The sequence below is a fragment of the Amblyraja radiata genome, chromosome 6 (genome assembly GCF_010909765.2).
Source record: "Amblyraja radiata isolate CabotCenter1 chromosome 6, sAmbRad1.1.pri, whole genome shotgun sequence".
NCBI lineage: Eukaryota > Metazoa > Chordata > Chondrichthyes > Rajiformes > Rajidae > Amblyraja > Amblyraja radiata.
The window spans coordinates 98,924,022-98,942,099 of NC_045961.1; the positions used below are offsets into that span (position 1 = coordinate 98,924,022).

At 44.4% G+C, this 18,078-nt stretch overlaps 1 protein-coding gene across 2 annotated transcripts in view; it reads right to left on the minus strand.

Annotated features, from left to right (window-relative positions):
- Nucleotides 1–277: 277 nt before the first annotated feature.
- csf2ra (colony stimulating factor 2 receptor subunit alpha) overlaps nt 278–18,078 on the minus strand; it is a 59,864-nt gene continuing 42,063 nt past the window's right edge. The window contains exons 4-11 of one of the 2 annotated variants that reach the window (XM_033023313.1): nt 16,492–16,630; nt 15,383–15,503; nt 15,112–15,290; nt 13,601–13,740; nt 11,210–11,351; nt 8,818–8,911; nt 3,267–3,351; nt 281–1,183 (exon numbers count right to left, since the gene is read on the minus strand). In XM_033023313.1, coding sequence (XP_032879204.1) covers nt 1,097–1,183; nt 3,267–3,351; nt 8,818–8,911; nt 11,210–11,351; nt 13,601–13,740; nt 15,112–15,290; nt 15,383–15,503; nt 16,492–16,630 — 987 coding nt within the window. In that variant the 3' untranslated portion in view covers nt 281–1,096. Of the gene's footprint in view, nt 1,184–3,266; nt 3,352–8,817; nt 8,912–11,209; nt 11,352–13,600; nt 13,741–15,111; nt 15,291–15,382; nt 15,504–16,491; nt 16,631–18,078 lie in introns of both variants that reach the window. The other variant, XM_033023314.1, reaches the window with a different exon arrangement.

Sequence of the window (18,078 nt, forward strand, 5' to 3'; positions counted from 1 at the left end):
GAGGGGATCCCCTAACGTAGGATCCCCCAATGTCCAGTGTTCTTCCCCCTCCCTCATGATGGTCCCCCCACGTCGGGTCCTCCATTGTCCAGTGTCCCCCCCCCTTCCCCTCACGATGTCCCCCCCCCCCCACGCCGTTTCCCCCTTCGATCCTTCCCTCGTTCTATGTTCTATGTAATCTAGTTCTATGTAATCCCACTTTCACCTCCACTCCCCAAGCAGGAGTGGTCAATTTTACAGAGGCTGATCAACACACAAATCCGCACGTCTTTGAGAGCGACCTGGAGGAAACCCGCACGGTCACAGGGAGAACGTGCAAACTCCATACAGAGGTATTGAACCCGGGTCTCCGGTGCTGTGAGGCAGCAGCTCCACCAGCTGCACCACCTCTTTTGTGAGCAAGTAATAAACGTGTTTGCGATGAGGCGAAGTTTTGACAACTGCATTCGACACACTTGAAATGTCTTCCATATTCACCTTGTGGTTGGTGAAGCTGGCATTCAAATAGAATCATTCAGAATGAAATCAGTGATTACTCAACCGTCCAGATGACATTTCAGATAAAAACTTCTCTTTTCAATCAAGCTTTTGGCTGACATTACTTCTTCTGATGACATTGTAAACATTACCTATATTCTCTTGTATTGATCTCAGTATACCCTTGTGTGCTCATATAGTATATGGGACTGTATTTGACCTCAGTGGTTTTGTATTTTGTCCTTTTACACTCTCATGTTTTTATTTTTAATTTTATATAAATCTGAGCTTTTTCTGCTATTAACTGCCTGTGTCCTCACTGTTTTCAATTGTATTTTTGTTTCGACCTGTGTTTTTGTGGAAAGCACTTTGGGTTGCATTCAATTGCATGAAAAGTGCTATGTAAATAAAGTTATTATTATTATTATTATTAAGGTAATGTTTCAGGTCAGTGATCCTCCTGCGAGATCGTTCATGAGGAATCTTGATCGACAATGACCATTGTTTATGTTATGGGGTGATTCAGGCTACTGGCTTTGACTCAAGGGATGAGGATGTACTCTGAGGTATACAACGAGCTGAGGTATACAATGTGCTGATGGTAGAAGTAGATTTCTTCTTAAGCTGCACAATTGATGTTTTCTTCAATGACAACTGTGCAACAGTCGTCATATTTAGAAATTGGTATCTGGTAGCCCAGCCATTTCTGTTGAGGAAGAGAAAAAGCTCAGGTTAATACATCTGCGTTTAGTTTACTGGTGGTGTCGCAGAAGAAGACCGTTTAGTTTCAACATACAGCGTGGAAACTGGCCCTTCGGACCACCGAGTTCAGCCTGACCTTCGACCGCCCTCATCTATCATCAATCATCGACAATCGATCACAGTGGCGCAGCGGTAGAGTTGCTGCCTTAAAGCCCTGTCCAACTGTACGAGTTCATTCAAGAGCTCTCCCGAGTTTAAAAAAAATCAAACCCGTGGTAAGTATGTAGAATGAACGTAGCGGGTACGTCGGAGCGTGGGGACGTCTCTTAGCGGCTCGTAACGCTAACGGCAGGTACTCGGGAAGACTCGCGAACGGCAGGTAAGCTCGGGAAGACTGGTGAAGATTTTTCAACATGTTGAAAAATGTCCACGAGAGCCCCAAGTACCTGCGAGCGGCCATTACCGAGTTCGAATCAGAGCAAACTCGGGAGAACTCTTTGAATGACCTCGTACAGAGGGTCAGGGCCATTACAGCGCCTCAGACCCAGGTTCGATCCCGACCACAGGTGCTATCTGTACGGAATTTTACGCTCTCCCTATGACCATGTGGGTTTTTTCCCCATGTGCTCCGGTTTCCTCCGACATTCCGCAGGATTATAGGTTAATTGACTTTTGTAGAATCATAAATTGTCCCTAGTGTGTAGGATAGTGTACAGGGATCATTAGTTGGCACAGAGTTGGTGGGCCGAAAGGCCTGTTTCCACGCTGTTTCTAGTATTTGACATTTCCATCCTGGGAAAAAGTTTTGACTTTCAACCGTATATACAGCCGTACGCAATGGTATATTGATCTATCAGGTTTCCCCTCAACCTCTGGTGCTCCAGAGCAAACTATCCAAGTCTGTCTAACCTCTCCTTCTACCTACTACCCAATAATCAAGGCATCATTCTGGTAAAGGAGAAACAAGGAACTACAGATGCGGTTTATACCAAAGATAGACACAAATTGCTGGAGTCAGGCAGCATCTCTGGAGAAAAAGGATGGGTGATGTGATGTCTCATTGAGGACCCAAACATCATCCATCCTTTTTCTCCAGAGATACTGCCTGACCCGCTGAGTTACTCAAGCACAATGTTTGTATCATTCTGGTAAAACCTCGTTTACACCCTTTCCAAAGCCTCCACATCCTTCTTGTATGAACTGCATGCAACATCAACTGTGGCCGAACTGAAGTCCCCTGAAGCTGCATCATAGATTTTTTACTTTTATACTCAATTCTACAGCCAATGAAGACAAGCATACTATGTGCCTTCTTTACCACTCTGTCCACTAATGTTGCCATTTGCAGGGAGTTGTGGACTTGGACTCCAATATCCCTCTATACATATATGCTTAAGAAAGCCTCTTGCCCAGAGTAGGGGAATCGAGGACCAGAGGACATAGGTTCAAGGTGAAGCGGAAAAGATTTTATCAGTTTTTGAGGGGTAACTTTTTCGCACAAAGGGTGGTGGGTGTATGGAATTAGCAGCCAGAAGAGGTAGTTGAGACTGGGACTACCCCATGTTTAAGAACCAATTAGACAGGTACATGGATAGGACAAGTTTGGAGGAATATGGACCAAGCGCAGGCAGGTGGGATTAGTGTGGCTGGGACATGTTGGCCAGTGTGGGCAAGTTGGGCCGAAGGGCCTGTTTTCATACTGTATCACTCTGTGACTATGACTCTTAGGGATCTTGCCATTAATTGTATATATTTCATTGAAACTATAAGTTGCTTGGCTAATGAAGCATTACATCCATCTCTAATGCCCCTGTCCCACTTAGGGAACCTGAACGGAAACCTCTGGAGACTTTGCGCCCCACCCAAGGTTTCCGTGCGGTTCCCGGAGGTGTTTGTCAGTCTCCCTACCTGCTTCCACTACCTGCAACCTCCGGCAATCACCTGCAACCTCCGGGAACCGCAGGGAAACCTTGGGAGGGGCGCTACGTCTCCAGAGGTTTCCATTCAGGTTTCCTAATGCCCCTGTCCCACTTATACTCAATCAATTATTGGTTGTGGAATATCAGGCTTTTTACTTGACTACCAACCTGAAAATCACCGTTGTGTTCCTCAAACAATTCTTTGAACTTCCTCTGAGGATCAGGTACAGGGCGGAACATAATGATTTTGTACCTAAGCAATGTTAAATATATTAATTCATTTCATGTACATTTCAACATTTTAAACGATTTTGCACATCAACATGGAAGAAAGTTTGAAGTAGGCCTCGAATTATCAAGATAATTCCTTGAAAGTAACATCACAGGTAGATAGGGTGGTCAAGAAGGCTTTCAGCACATTGGCCTTCATCAGGATTAAGTATAGAAGGTCATGTTACAATAGGAGGTCATGTTACATTTTAATTTAGTTTTGTTTTAGTTTTGTTTAGGAAACAGGCCCTGCGGCCCACTGAGTCCGCACCGACCAGAAATCCCTGCACATTAACACTATCCTACACATACGAGGGACAATTTACATTGATACTAAGCCAATCAACCTACAAACCTGTACGTCTTTGGAGTGTGGGAGGAGACCAAAGATCTCTGAGAAAACCGGGGAAGGTTACAGGGAGAATGTACAAACTCCATTCAGACAGCACCCATAGTCGGGATCGAACCCGGGTCTCTGGCGCTGTAAGACAGCAAGTCTAGCACTGCACCACTGTACAGTTGTACAGGTCATTATAGGAGGTCACGTAACAGTTGTGCCTAAGGTTGCCAACTGTCCCGTATTAGCCGGGACATCTCGTATATATTGGGCTAAATTGGTCTGTCCCTTGGCCCGTCTTTGACTGCTACTACCGGGTCGAGGGGACTGTCGGGTCAGAGCGCCGCGTCCGGACCCGCCTCACCCGTCCCGATGTAGTGCAGCCCATGGAGTGCAGCAGCAGCAGCAGCGCCTCACCCACGGCCCCGTTAGTCGGCAGCCCGGCCAGCTGTCCGACCTTCGGACCTTCGCTTACCACTGACACCATCACCACCCCTCCCTCATCATGGCCGAACATCGGTTCAAAAGTTGGACGGGGTGCCGGACTTTGCGTGCAGCAGAACACAAAGACCAGCCGGTGGACCAGTTAAGGAGTCTTGGCCCGGTCCGCGCGACCTGGGCCAAAACTCCTCAGGTGGCCCGCCGGCTGGGCTTTGTGTGTTGTCCAGCACCTGGGCCAACTCATCATTCACACAGCCACAGCCGAGTCGGACAACGAATTGCCGTCGGGAATGTGTCCCTAATTTTGACCTTTTGTCCCTCATTTGGGAGTGAGAAAGTTGGCAACCCTAGTTGTGCAGGTCATTGGTGAGACCATAATTGGAGTATTGTGTTCAGTTTTGGTCACCCTGTTATAGGAAACCTTAAACCTATGTCCTCTGGTTCTTGATTCCTTAACTCTGCATGAAAGGCGCTATGCATTTACCCTATCTAATAGAAACATAGAAACATAAACAATAGGTGCAGGAGTAGGCCATTTGGCCCTTCGAGCCTGCACCGCCATACAATATGATCATGGCTGATCATCCAACTCAGTATCCTGTACCTGCCTTCTCTCCATACCCCCTGATCCCTTTAGCCACAAGGGCCACATCTAACTCCCTCTTAAATATAGCCAATGAACTGGCCTCAACTACCTTCTGTGGCAGAGAATTCCAGAGATTCACCACTCTCTGTGTGAAAAATGTTTTTCTCATCTCGGTCCTAAAAGACTTCCCCCTTATCCTTAAACTGTGACCACTTGTTCTGGACTTCCCCAACATCGGGAACAATCTTCCTGCATCTAGCCTGTCCAACCCCTTCAGAATTTTGTAAGTTTCTATCAGATCCGCCCTCAATCTTCTAAATTCTAGTGAGTACAAGCCGAGTCTATCCAGTCTTTCTTCATATGAAAGTCCTGACATCCCAGGAATCAGTCTGGTGAACCTTCACTGTACTCCCTCTATGGCAAGAATGTCTTTCCTCAGATTAGGAGACCAAAACTAATGATCTCATGATTTTATACATCTCCATAAGACCACCCCCCCCATTCTACTGCACTCCATGCATGGAGTCCCAGCCTGCTCAACCTCTCCCCGTAGCCCAGACCCTCGATCCCTGCCAACTACCTTGTAAATCTTCTCTGCACCCTTTCCAAATTGACAACATCTTTCCTATAACAAGCTGCCCAGAACTGAACACAATACTCTAAATGCGGCCTCACCAACGTCTTATATAACTGGAACATGACCTCTCAACTTCTATACTGAATACTCTGACTGACGAAGGCCATTATGTCAAAAGCCTATCTGACGACTTTCTTAGCCAAATGCCTCTGAACAAATTGTTGGCATACATTTGACAGAAGATTGTCAAGTTGGTTCCTGTGACTGGGGTGGGGTAGACACCTTGCCAATTTTACGATGAACTTGAGCCAGGTTGCCAAAATGGTGCCTAAGATGGCGACAAGTTGCGTGCTGGCCACAGAAGCAGATCTACAATCACATATTACAATCGCTCCACACTCTTAAATCTCTATTCCTGCAGCAACATACAGTATCTCACTTGAGTAAAGCACACGGCATTGGGGGTTCAGTATTGATGTGGATAGAGAACTGACTGGCAAACAGGAAGCAAAGAGTAGGAGTAAACGGGTCCTTTTCACAATGACAGGCAGTGACTAGTGGGGTACCGCAAGGCTCAGTGCTGGGACCCCAGCTATTTACAATATATATTAATGATCTGGATGAGGGAATTGTAGGCAATATCTCCAAGTTTGCGGATGACACTAAGCTGGGGGGCAGTGTTAGCTGTGAGGAGGATGCTAGGAGACTGCAAGGTGACTTGGATAGGCTGGGTGAGTGGGCAAATGTTTGGCAGATGCAGTATAATGTGGATAAATGTGAGGTTATCCATTTTGGTGGCAAAAACAGGAAAGCAGACTATTATCTAAATGGTGGCCGACTAGGAAAAGGGGAGATGCAGCGAGACCTGGGTGTCATGGTACACCAGTCATTGAAAGTGGGCATGCAGGTGCGGCAGGCAGTGAAGAAAGCGAATGGTATGTTAGCTTTCATAGCAAAAGGATTTGAGTATAGGAGCAGGGAGGTTCTACTGCAGTTGTACAGGGTCTTGGTGAGACCACACCTGGAGTATTGCGTACAGTTTTGGTCTCCAAATCGGAGGAAGGACATTATTGCCATAGAGGGAGTGCAGAGAAGGTTCACCAGACTGATTCCTGGGATGTCAGGACTGTCTTATGAAGAAAGACTGCATAGACTTGGTTTATACTCTCTAGAATTTAGGAGATTGAGAGGGGATCTTATAGAAACTTACAAAATTCTTAAGGGGTTGGACAGGCTAGATGCAGGAAGATTGCTCCTGATGTTGGGGAAGTCCAGGACAAGGGATCACAGCTTAAGGATAAGGGGGAAATCCTTTAAAACCGAGATGAGAAGAACTTTTTTCACACAGAGAGTGGTGAATCTCTGGAACTCTCTGCCACAGAGGGTAGTCGAGGCCAGTTCATTGGCTATATTTAAGAGGGAGTTAGATGTGGCCCTTGTGGCTAAGGGAATCAGAGGGTATGGAGAGAAGGCAGGTACGGAATACTGAGTTGGATGATCAGCCATGATCATATTGAATGGCCGTGCAGGCTCGAAGGGCCGAATGGCCTACTCCTGCACCTAATTTCTATGTTTCTATGTTTCTATGTTTGAACTAGATACACTGAAAATGGTTTGATTGTAATCATGTATTGTCTTTCCGCTGACTGGATAGCACGCAACAAAAGCTTTTCACTGTATCTCGGTACACATGACATAGAAACATTGAAACATAGAAAATATGTGCAGGAGTAGGCCATTTGGCCTTTCGAGCCGCACCGCCGTTCAATGTGATCATGGCTGATCATCCAAAATTAGTAGATAGACACAAAACGCTGGAGTAACTCAGCGGGACAGGCAACAGCTCTAGAGAGAAGGAATAGGTGACGTTTCGGATCGAGGCCCTTCTTCAGACCAAAATCATTACCCCGTTCTTGCTTTTTCCTCATATCCCTTGATTCCTTTAGCCCTGAGAGCTAAATCTAACTCTGTCTTGAAAACATCCAGTGGATTGGTCTCCACTGCCTTCTGTAGCAGAGAATTCCACAGATTCACAAATCTTTGGGTTAAAATTGTTTTCCTCATCTCAGTCCTAAATGGCCTACCCCTTATGCTTAAACTGTGCCCCCCCTGGTTCTGGATTCCACCAACATTGGGAACATTGTTCCTGCATATAACCTGTCCAATCCATTAAGAATTTTAACTAACAGTTAAGTGACAAAAAACTAAACTGTAAGCTGTAGAACCCCATCGAAGTTCAAGGCTGTTGACTTAGTCAAGGCATGTGTGGGGGATTGCTGCAATTCTCAGGAACCAAATCACAGAGAGACTCTGTCAAGATGTAAAGGACACAAAATGCTGGAGTAACTCAGCGGGACAGGCAGCATCTCTGGAGAGAAGGAATGGGTGACTTATTGGGTCGAGACCCTTCTTCAGACTGGTTAGGGCTATGAGTAACGAGGGATATACATAGAAACATAGAAAAATAGAAAATAGGTGCAGGAGTAGGCCATTCGGCCCTTCGAGCCTGCACCGCCATTCAATATGATCATGGCTGATCATCCAACTCAGTATCCTGTACCTGCCTTCTCTCCATACCCCCTGATCCCTTTAGCCACAAGGGCCACATCTAACTCCCTCTTAAATATAGCCAATGAACTGGCCTCAACTACCTTCTATGGCAGCGAATTCCACAGATTCCCCGCTCTCTGTGTGAAAAATGTTTTTCTCATCTCGGTCCTAAAAGATTTCCCCCTTTATCCTTAAACTGTGACCCCTTGTTCTGGACTTCCCCAACATCGGGAACAATCTTCCTGCATCTAGCCTGTCCAACCCCTTAAGAATGTTGTAAGTTTCTGTAAGATCCCCCCTCAATCGTCTAGATGATGATTTGGAGAGATAAAGAACAATGAATAAAAGATATCCAAAAAAGTTACGATGATAAAGGGAACGGGCAAGGTAACTTTTTTGCGTATCTTTTATTCCTTGTTCTTTATCTCTCCACATCATCATCTATATCCCTCGTTACCCATAGCCCTAACCAGTCTGAAGAAGGGTTTTAGACCCGAAACGTCACCCATTCCTTCTCTCCAGAGATGCTGCCTGTCCCGCTGAGTTACTCCAGCTTTTTGTGTCTATTTTCGGTTTGAACCAGCATCTGCAGTTCCTTCCTATACAAGGTGTAAAGGATGTTCTTTTAGGAAGGAGATGAGGAGAACTTTCTTTATTCAAAGAGTGGCGAATCTGTGGAGTTCTTTTCGACAGAGGGCTGTGGAGGCCAAGTCAGTGGATATATTTAAGGCAGAGATAGATAGTTTCTTCATTAGTACGGTGTCAGGGGTTATGGGGAGAAGGCAGGAGAATGGGGTTAGGAGGGAGAGATAGATCAGCCATGATTGAATGGTGGAGTAGAGTTGATGGGCCGAATGGCTTAATTCTACTCCTATCACTTATGATCTTATGAAGATGGGAGTAGGTGCACAAATCAAGAAGTATTTATACTGTAATAAATCTTTGGGTGTGGAGTTACCTTCTGAAAATTATTCTTAGAAGCAGTCCTGCCAATACAAGGATTATAATGAATACAAGCACAAATATGCGGCCATTAAACGTCTTCTTGGGCTCTGTAAGTAAACATTATTATAGGTCATAATGGATATTTCAAGTTGTTACATTTATTGTCACATTTAGTTTATAGATACAGTGCCAAAACAGGCCCTTCGGCCCATCGATCCATGCACATTAACATCATCCTACACACACTAGGGACAATTTACATCAATGCCAAGCCAATGCACCTACAAACATGTACTTCTTTGGAATGTGGGAGGAAACCAAAGTTCACGGAGAAAACCCACGCAGGTCACGGGGAGAAGGTACAAACTCCATACAGACAGCACCCGTAGTCGGGATCGAACCCGGGTCTCCGGCGCTGTGAGCATTGTATGGCAGCAGCTCTACAGCTGTGCCACCAAACCGAGAATATGCAAAAGTACAGTGTGTTGTTTGTCTTGTTGTAAGTCTTGTTTATTACTTGTTTGGAATTGTCGATGCTTCTTGTTTCAAATATGTTGTTGCAGGGAAGGAGCTAAGTCCAATACTAAAAAGACTTATACTACAACTAAAGAACATGAAAATGCTCAAATAATTGAGGTTAGGAATGGGACGACTCTAAGCTAGTCCATTCCGTGGGGATGAAGAGTAACAGAAAATTCCAGTATTTTCTGTGGACCTTGTAGCACCCTAGTTACTCCCTCTTCTCCCCTCGCCAATCAGACAAAAGGTTTAGAATTGTGAAAACGCACAGCTCCAGATTCAGGGACAGTTTCTTCCCAACTGTCATCATGTAATTGAACCATCCCATCACAAGCAGAAGCAGTCCTGAACTACTAGCTACTTCATTGGTGACCCTCAGACTATCTTCGATTGGACATTACTGGCTTTACCTTGCACTAAACGTTATTCCCTTATCATGTATGCATAACTGCAAATGGATCGATTGTAATCATGCATTGTCTTTCCGCTGACTGGATAGCACGCAACAAAAGCTTTTCACTGTACCTCGGTACATGCGACAATAAACTAAACTGAAACTGAAGATTGTAGGGAGGGAATACAGACATGTTTTTTTGTAAAAGTGCTAAACTGGTTTAGGCTGTTGTAGGCTACATGTTGCAAACTAGTGTAAAATCTATGGCTACATCCATCAAACATCATGCTTGAGGACACAAAATGCTGTAGTAACTCTGTGAGTTAAGCCCCTGTCCCACTTAGGAAACCTGAACGGAAACCTCTGGAGACTTTGTGCCCCACCCCATGCGGTTTCCGTGCGGTTCCCGGAGGTTTTTGTCAGTCTTCCTAATGGTCGAAAGTGGTTTCCTCTTCTTCTATGTTCCGGTGATTATTTCAAAAATTCAAAACTGGCCGCGACAAAAAATAGGTTGCCGTTTTAAAAATCGGTCATTTTTTAGTCGAAGCCGGTTGCGATGCTAGTTGAAGGTGGTTGCCGGAGGTTGCAGGTAGTGGAAGGTAAGACTACCTTCCACTACCTTGGTAAGACCTTCCACTACCTTGGGTGGGGCGCAAAGTCTCCAGAGGTTTCCGTTCAGGTTTCCTAAGTGGGACAGGGGCTTAGGCAACAACCCTGGAGAACATGGGTAGGTGACTTTCGGGTCAAGTCCCTTCTTCAGGCTGCATTTTTATCGATAATCATTTCCAACATGCTTTATCTGATGACTGAAACCTTCTCTTGCTCCCTCCCTTCCCTACATGGCAATTGGCCAATATTATAAGTCAAACCAATATTGGCCAATATTAAAAATAGCTGGAGATGGTGAATAATGACCAAGTGAACAATTGTTTCAAAGGACAGGCACAGAAATGATGAACTCAACAGTCCCCTGTGATGCTGCGATCCTATTGTTTGATTCTTTATGGGGCAAAGGCAGGAGAATGAGGTTGAGAGTGAGGGATAGATCAGCCAAGATTGAATGACGGTGTTGATTTGATGGGCTGAATGGCCTAATTCTGCTCCTTATGAACTTATTGACCACTTATTGCCTTTTTCCAAATAATTGGTTCTACAATAATCCATACGTTTTGCTTTTGAAGAGCCAATAAAACAATTTAGAAGAAGTAGATAGAGTGTCTAGGAACAGACGGCACAGGCTCAGAATAAAAGGATGAATCTTTAGATTCTGGGGCAATGAACTATGGTCCTAGACTCTCCAACTAATGTAAACATGCTCTCCACTTCCACTAGAACCAAGCCTTTGGTAAGTTTCAATGAGGTTTCAATAAATATTTTACCTGGCATTAATGGTGGAAAGTGCCAGTGCTTTGAAATCTCTAATGACGGTTAAAAAAGGGAGAACACAGATTTGGGTGTCATGATAGACAGTGGTTGAAGAACGAAACCTTACCAAAAAATGCTTCATTGCTCCAGTCACTCCAATACTTGCTTTCCCCGCAGCCTTTCATCTTCATTCGCACTTTCACTGAGAAACGCTTCAAAGAGTTGGCATTAATGAGGATAAACTTAGTGTCACTTTTAACATGGAGTATCTGAAAGAAAGTGAAACAATTAGTCACATTATTTTTAGTTCAGTGTACTGTCACGTGTATCGAGGTACAGTGAAAAGATTTTTTTGCTTGCCAACCAGTCAGTGGAAAGACAACAAATGATGACAATCGAGCCATAAACAGTGTACAGATACATGATAAGGGAATAACATTGAGTGCAAGGTATAAGGCACTAATGTCAATGCAAACGTAGTCCAAGGGTCGATAAATTGAAATCTACACAATGGGAGGTTTTAACCAGGTGAATTGTTTGACTGTGTAACTTGCTACTCTAGAGATTTTGGAGTTTAGAGATACAGCGTGGAAGCAGGCCCTTTGGCCCACCGCGTTTACGCTGACCAGCGATCACCCCTATACGTTCCATCCTGCATACTGGAGACAAATCGCAGAGGCCAATTTACCTAAAAACCTGCACGTCTTTGGAATGTGGGAGGAAACCGGAGCACCCGGAGAAAACCCACGCGGTCACAGGGGGGCAGTACAGACAGCACCTGTCGTCAGGATCGAACCACAGTCTCTGGAGCTGTAAGACAGCAACTTTACTGCTGCGCCACCGTGCCATTCTATAGGTAGTTTAGGTCGTTCACTAGGTGGTTTAGACATAATGTCAACATAATATTGGTATTGGTTTATGATTGCCACATATGTGGTCCTTGTGGCTAAAGGGATCAGGGGGTATGGAGAGAAGGCAGGTATGGGATATTGAGTTGGATGATCAGCCATGATCATTTTGAATGGCGGTGCAGGCTGGAAGGGCCGAATGGCCTATTATACAATTATCATACAATTATACAATTATATATTGTCATTTGAACCTCAAATGAAGTTCAAACGAAATTTGGTTTCTGCAGTCATACAACAAGCAAAGAACCAAGACAACTTGGACCTGAAAATGGTGCCAAACTGGCGACTCTGTATTCTGTCTGAGTGTTCTACTGCGGTACACTTGTACTGTATCTGAGATGCTTATCTAAGATGTATCTAAGTGCTGATGAATAGTGATACTTGCACTAAACTGCATACAAAAATGCATTTCATGTCACGGTACATGTGATAAATAAAGCGATAGGGTGAGATAAAATATGGAGAAAGAGAGACTTAGAAATGGATAGAAACACCAACATTGATCAGATAGGTCCAATGGCTTGTTTCTGTGCCTTGAATTCTAGGCAGTTCCAATTTACAACTGTCTAATATATTACTAGTTGACAGTATGGATTGATACAAAGGCAGAAAATTAGGATAACGGAAAATATTCCTTTGAAATTGCAGCTTCATATTTTGCTGCCTTTTAATTTATTCCACTGTTCCGTTCTCTTAATGTGAAATACATTCTATTTTAATAAGGTAGAAATTGTCTCTCAATAAGCAAGGAGTGAAATGTCATTGTGGATAGATTGAATGTGAAGGCCAAAAGAGCCATGAATGTAAGGAATGGGGAGGTATACTTGAGGGGCTGAATTGATATATCCTGGTCCCAATTTGTGGGACAAAGACACGGCGTGCTGGAGTAACTCAACGGGTCAGGTAGCATCTGTTGTTCAAGATGTGGACTCTTTACATCGGCGAGACCAAACGTAGACTGAGCGAACATTTCACTGAACACCTTCGCTCACAGACCGCCTGGGACTACCTGATCTCCTGGTTCCTAAACACTTACATTTCCTCTTCCCAAGGTCCCCTCCATTGTCAGAGTGAGGCTAAATGCAAATTAGAGGAGCAGCATTTTATATTTTGCTTGAGTAGGTTGTAGCAATATTGATTTCCCTAACTTCAAGTAACCACTGCATCTCCTCTCTCTCCATCCCTTCCCCACCCAAGTATTTTGTTTTCCTGTTTCGTATTTCTGTTTACTTTATCATCGTTACTTGTTTGCATATCTTTCACTCATTTGTTCGATTTCTCTCTACATCATCGTCTATATCTCCCGTTCCCCTTTCCCGTGACTTTCAGTCTGAAGAAGGATCTCGACCCGAAACGTCACCCATTCCTTCTCTCCAGAGATGCTGCCTGTCCCGCTGAGTTACTCCAGCATGTTGTGTCTATCTTTGGGTCAGGCAGCATCCCTGGAGAACATGGATGGGTGATGCGATGGGTCGGGACCGTTTTGAAGGGTCAATGTTCTCCAGGGATGCTGCCTGATCCTCTGAGTTACTCCAGCACTGTGCCTTTGTTCTGTGAACCAGCACCTGTGGTTCCTTGTTCCTCATTTATGGATTTGCCTACTTTACCTCAATGTTATTCTCGTCCAATTCCGTGAGTTGCAACTGGTATACCAGGCAATGATTGTTAATAACGCAACCTGAAGGCTTCTCCCATGTCACAGTTAGGTTTGATGAGATCTCAACGTTGAATGGCGGATTGTTTTTCTCTGAAAATCAAGAACAGAAATAGATATTCCCAATCCCTTGACTGTTTAATAGATACATAGAAAATAGGTGCAGGAGTAGGCCATTCGGCCCTTCGAGCCTGCACCGCCATTCAATATGATCATGGCTGATCATCCAACTCAGTATCCTGTACCTGCCTTCTCTCCATACCCCCTGATCCCTTTAGCCACAAGGGCCACATCTAACTCCCTCTTAATTATAGCCAATGAACTGGCCTCAACTACCCTCTGTGGCAGAGAGTTCCAGAGATTCACCACTCTCTGTGTGAAAAAGTTTCTTCTCATCTCGGTCGTAAAAGGCGACATACCCGGATGCAATTAGTTTAGTCTTTAATTTAGTTTAGTTCAGAGATACAGTGTGGAAACAGGCCCTTCGGCCCATCGAGTCTGTGCTGACCAGCAATCCCCACACATTCTCACTCCCCACCAACATCCTCAGGACTTTCTACAGGGGCACGGTGGAGTCTGTACTCACGTACTGCATAAACACGTGGTACTCCAACTGTAGCTGCTCAGACAGGAAGTCTCTGCAGAGAGTAGTGAGGGGAGCAGAGAGGATCATTGGCGTCTCCCTACCCTCGGTACAAGAACTGTTCCAGAGCCGCTGCCTGAAAAAAGCTCTGAGAATAGCTAAGGACAAACTGCACCCCCTCCACACACATCTGGATCTCCTGCCATCAGGCAAGAGATACCGCAGCATCAAAGCCCGGACAACCAGACTGCTAAACAGCTTCCTACCACAGGCTGTGAGGCTGCTAAACAGTCACTCTGTACTCACAGTCACCTGATTCTGCGGCTTTGCACTGACATTATAATAACTCTGGCACTGGCCATTCAAATCAGCTGCCCTGGACATTTTAATGATTGGTTTTACTGTATTTTAATGTTGCTGTTTTACTTGCTTTTAACTATTTATACTGTTTCATCAGGGACTGGGTTGTTTTTTATTGTTATTATGTGTGAAATGTTTTAAGTTTCATGTGCGATGCTCCGGTATTCCCTGGGAAACGTCTTCTCATTTTGCACTGTCCAAATGTTGCTTTGCAAGATGACAATAAAGGTTGATTTGATTTGATTGGATTAGCACTATCCAACACGCACTAGGGACAATTTTACATTTATACCAAGCCAATTAACCTACAAAGTTGTACGTCTTTGCAATGTGGGAGGAAACTGAAGATCTCAGAGAAAACTCATTTAGGTCATGGGGAGAACATACTAACTCTGTGCAGACACCCCCATAGTCGGGATCGAACCCGGGTCTCTGGTGCTGCAAGCACTGGAAGGCAGAAACTCTACCGCTGCGCCACCGTGCTACCCAATTATCAATCGAAAGTCATATGATTATCATACCAATCTTCCGTGGAATAACCTCTGTGTAATAGGGCCTAATTGGTGAAGAATTATTTGATCCATTGATGCATATTAGGACACCCTCACTGGGATCAATCCCATTTTCACCAATATGACAGCCTTGTCTTCCATCCAAGTCTGTATAGTAATGAGCACATTTTATTTCGACGTCTTCCTGTCTTGGAGAGAATAGGTTCAAAGTTAGTGGAAAGAATTTATCACCAGCCTACGTGGTGTTATAAGTTATTGTGTACTCATGTTGTATACTTACTTGCAATACATTTTATAACGTGTACCAGTTGGAACTTTCTTTCCAGGTCGCCATGTACAATTCATGAACGTGTTGTTGTACAGAACACACGAAAAGTTGGATACTAATGTTTCTGGATCACCTGTATCAATAGCACAAGTAGTAGATTGATCAAACATATTTCATTATTAACGTTCAAGGAAGAGTTTTACCCCATTAGTTCAATTCAGTTCAGTTTCAGTTTAGTTTATTGTCACGTGTACTGAGGTACAGTGAAAAGCTTTTGGTGCGTGCTAACCAGTCAGCGGAAAAACAATACATGATTCCAATGAGTTTGTAAACATATTTGATATCAGCCATGATCATATTGAATGGCGGTGCAGGCTCGAAGGGCCGAATGGCCTACTCCTGCACCTATTTTCTATGTTTCTATGTTTTCTACAAGGGAATAATATTCCATGCAAGGTACAGCCAGCAAAGTCCGATCAAGGATACTCCGAGCATCACCAAAGAGGTAGATAGTAGTTCAACACTGGTCTCTGGTTGTGGTAGGATGGTTCAGTTGCCTGGTAACAGCTGGGATGAAACTGGTACACTGGAAATCTAGGTTCATGTAACAATAATATCAAACCACAGAAATAGTGAAAGGCCTGGATAGAGTGGATGTGGAAAGGATGTTTCCACTAGTGGGAGAGTAAGGACCAGAGGTCATAGACTCAGAATAAAAGGACGCCTCTTTAGGAAGGAGATGAGGAGGAATTTCTTTAGTCAGAGGGTGGGGAATCTGTGGAATTCATTGCCGCAGATGGCTGAGGATGCCAAGTCAATGGACATTTTTAAGGCAGAGATAGATAGATTCTTGATTCGTACGGGTGTTAGGGTTTACAGTGTGTGAGAAGGCAAAAGAGTGGGGTTAGGAGCGAGAGATAGATTAACTATGATTGAATGGCGGAGTCGACTTGGTTGCCTAATTCTGCTCCTATCACTGATGATGTTATGAACTGATGATGCATGATCATATAACCATATAACCATATAACAATTACAGCACGGAAACAGGCCATCTCGGCCCTACAAGTCCGCGCCGAACAATTTTTTTTCCCTTAGTCCCACCTGCCTGCACAACATACCTGATGGTGGTATCTCCATTACAGTCCAGTTGCTGCCTTTGAATTTGACGCCTTGTGTGGCCACATTTTTAATTCGTACAGAAACGCCCCTATGTAATTCAAACTTGTTTTCGAACTCTGGGTCATCTAGTCTGGATTCCTGTGACACAAGATAGAAAAGTTAGTGTGAAGATCATCCTTCAACATATTGTTAAGTACCTTTCACATGCGTTTTTATTCTGACAGATAAGTACCAGAAATATTACTATTGCATTCTTTGAAATCAAAGCTATGCCACAGGAACATCCAGAATTGGGGACACATGGTGATTTGAACCTTGGGCAGGCTGGTGGCTCAGCAGACGGTGGCTCAGCAGACGGTGAGGATTTTAATTTAGTTCAGAGATACATAGAAACATAGAAACATAGAAAATAGGTGCAGGAGTAGGCCATTCGGCCCTTCGTGCCTGCAATCAATATGATCATGGCTGATCATCCAACTCAGTATCCTGTACCTGCCTTCTCTCCATACCCCCTGATCCCTTTAGCCACAAGGGCCACATCTAACTCCCTCTTAAATAAATATAGCCAATGAACTGGCCTCAACTACCTTCTGTGGCAGAGAATTCCACAGATTCACCACTCTCTGTGTGAAAAATGTTTTTCTCATCTCGGTCCTAAAAGATTTCCCCCTTATCCTTAAACTGGGACCCCTCGTCCTGGACTTCCCCAACATCGGGATTAATCTTCCTGCATCTAACCTGTCCAACCCCTCAAGAATTTTGTAAGTTTCTATAAGATCCCCCCTTAATCTTCTAAATTCTAGCGAGTACAAGCCGAGTCTATCCAGTCTTTCTTCATATGAAAGTCCTGACATCCCAGGAATCAGTCTGGTGAACCTTCTCTGTACTCCCTCTATGGCAAGAATGCCTTTCCTCAGATTAGGTACAGAGCGGAAAAGAGGCCCTCAGGCTAACGGGTCCGCGCCGACCAGGGATTTCCGCACACCAACACTATCCTGCACACACCAGAAAAGATTTACAATTATACCGAGCCTATTGACCCTACGAACCTGTATATCTTTGGGGAGTGGGAGGAAACCAGAGCTCCCAGAAAAAAACCCACATGGTAACAGGGAGAATGTACAAACTCCATTCAGACAGCACCTACAGTCAGGATTGAACCTTGGCCTCTGGCGCTGTAATGTGGTTGACAGCATCTTAAGGTGATAAGTAATAGGAGCAGAATTAGGCCATTCGGCCCATCAAGTCTTCTCCACCATTCAATCATGGTTGATCTATCCCTCCCTCCTAAACCCATTCTTCTGCCTTCTTCCCATAACCCCTGACACATGTACTGATCAAGAATCTATCTATCGCTGCCTTATAGATATCCATTGATATTTCTCAGATATACCTTCTCAGTTCAGATCGATTATAGATGGACAAAAATTGCTCTTGCTCCCAGCAATGAACACATCCAACGAAGGAATAAATGGAAAGAAAGATTATTTAGTCGAAGGCTCAGATCCCATTTAACCCTCTTTACGATGAAATTGATTGATTGATTGATTGATTGATTGATCGGTCGATTGATTGATTGATTGATT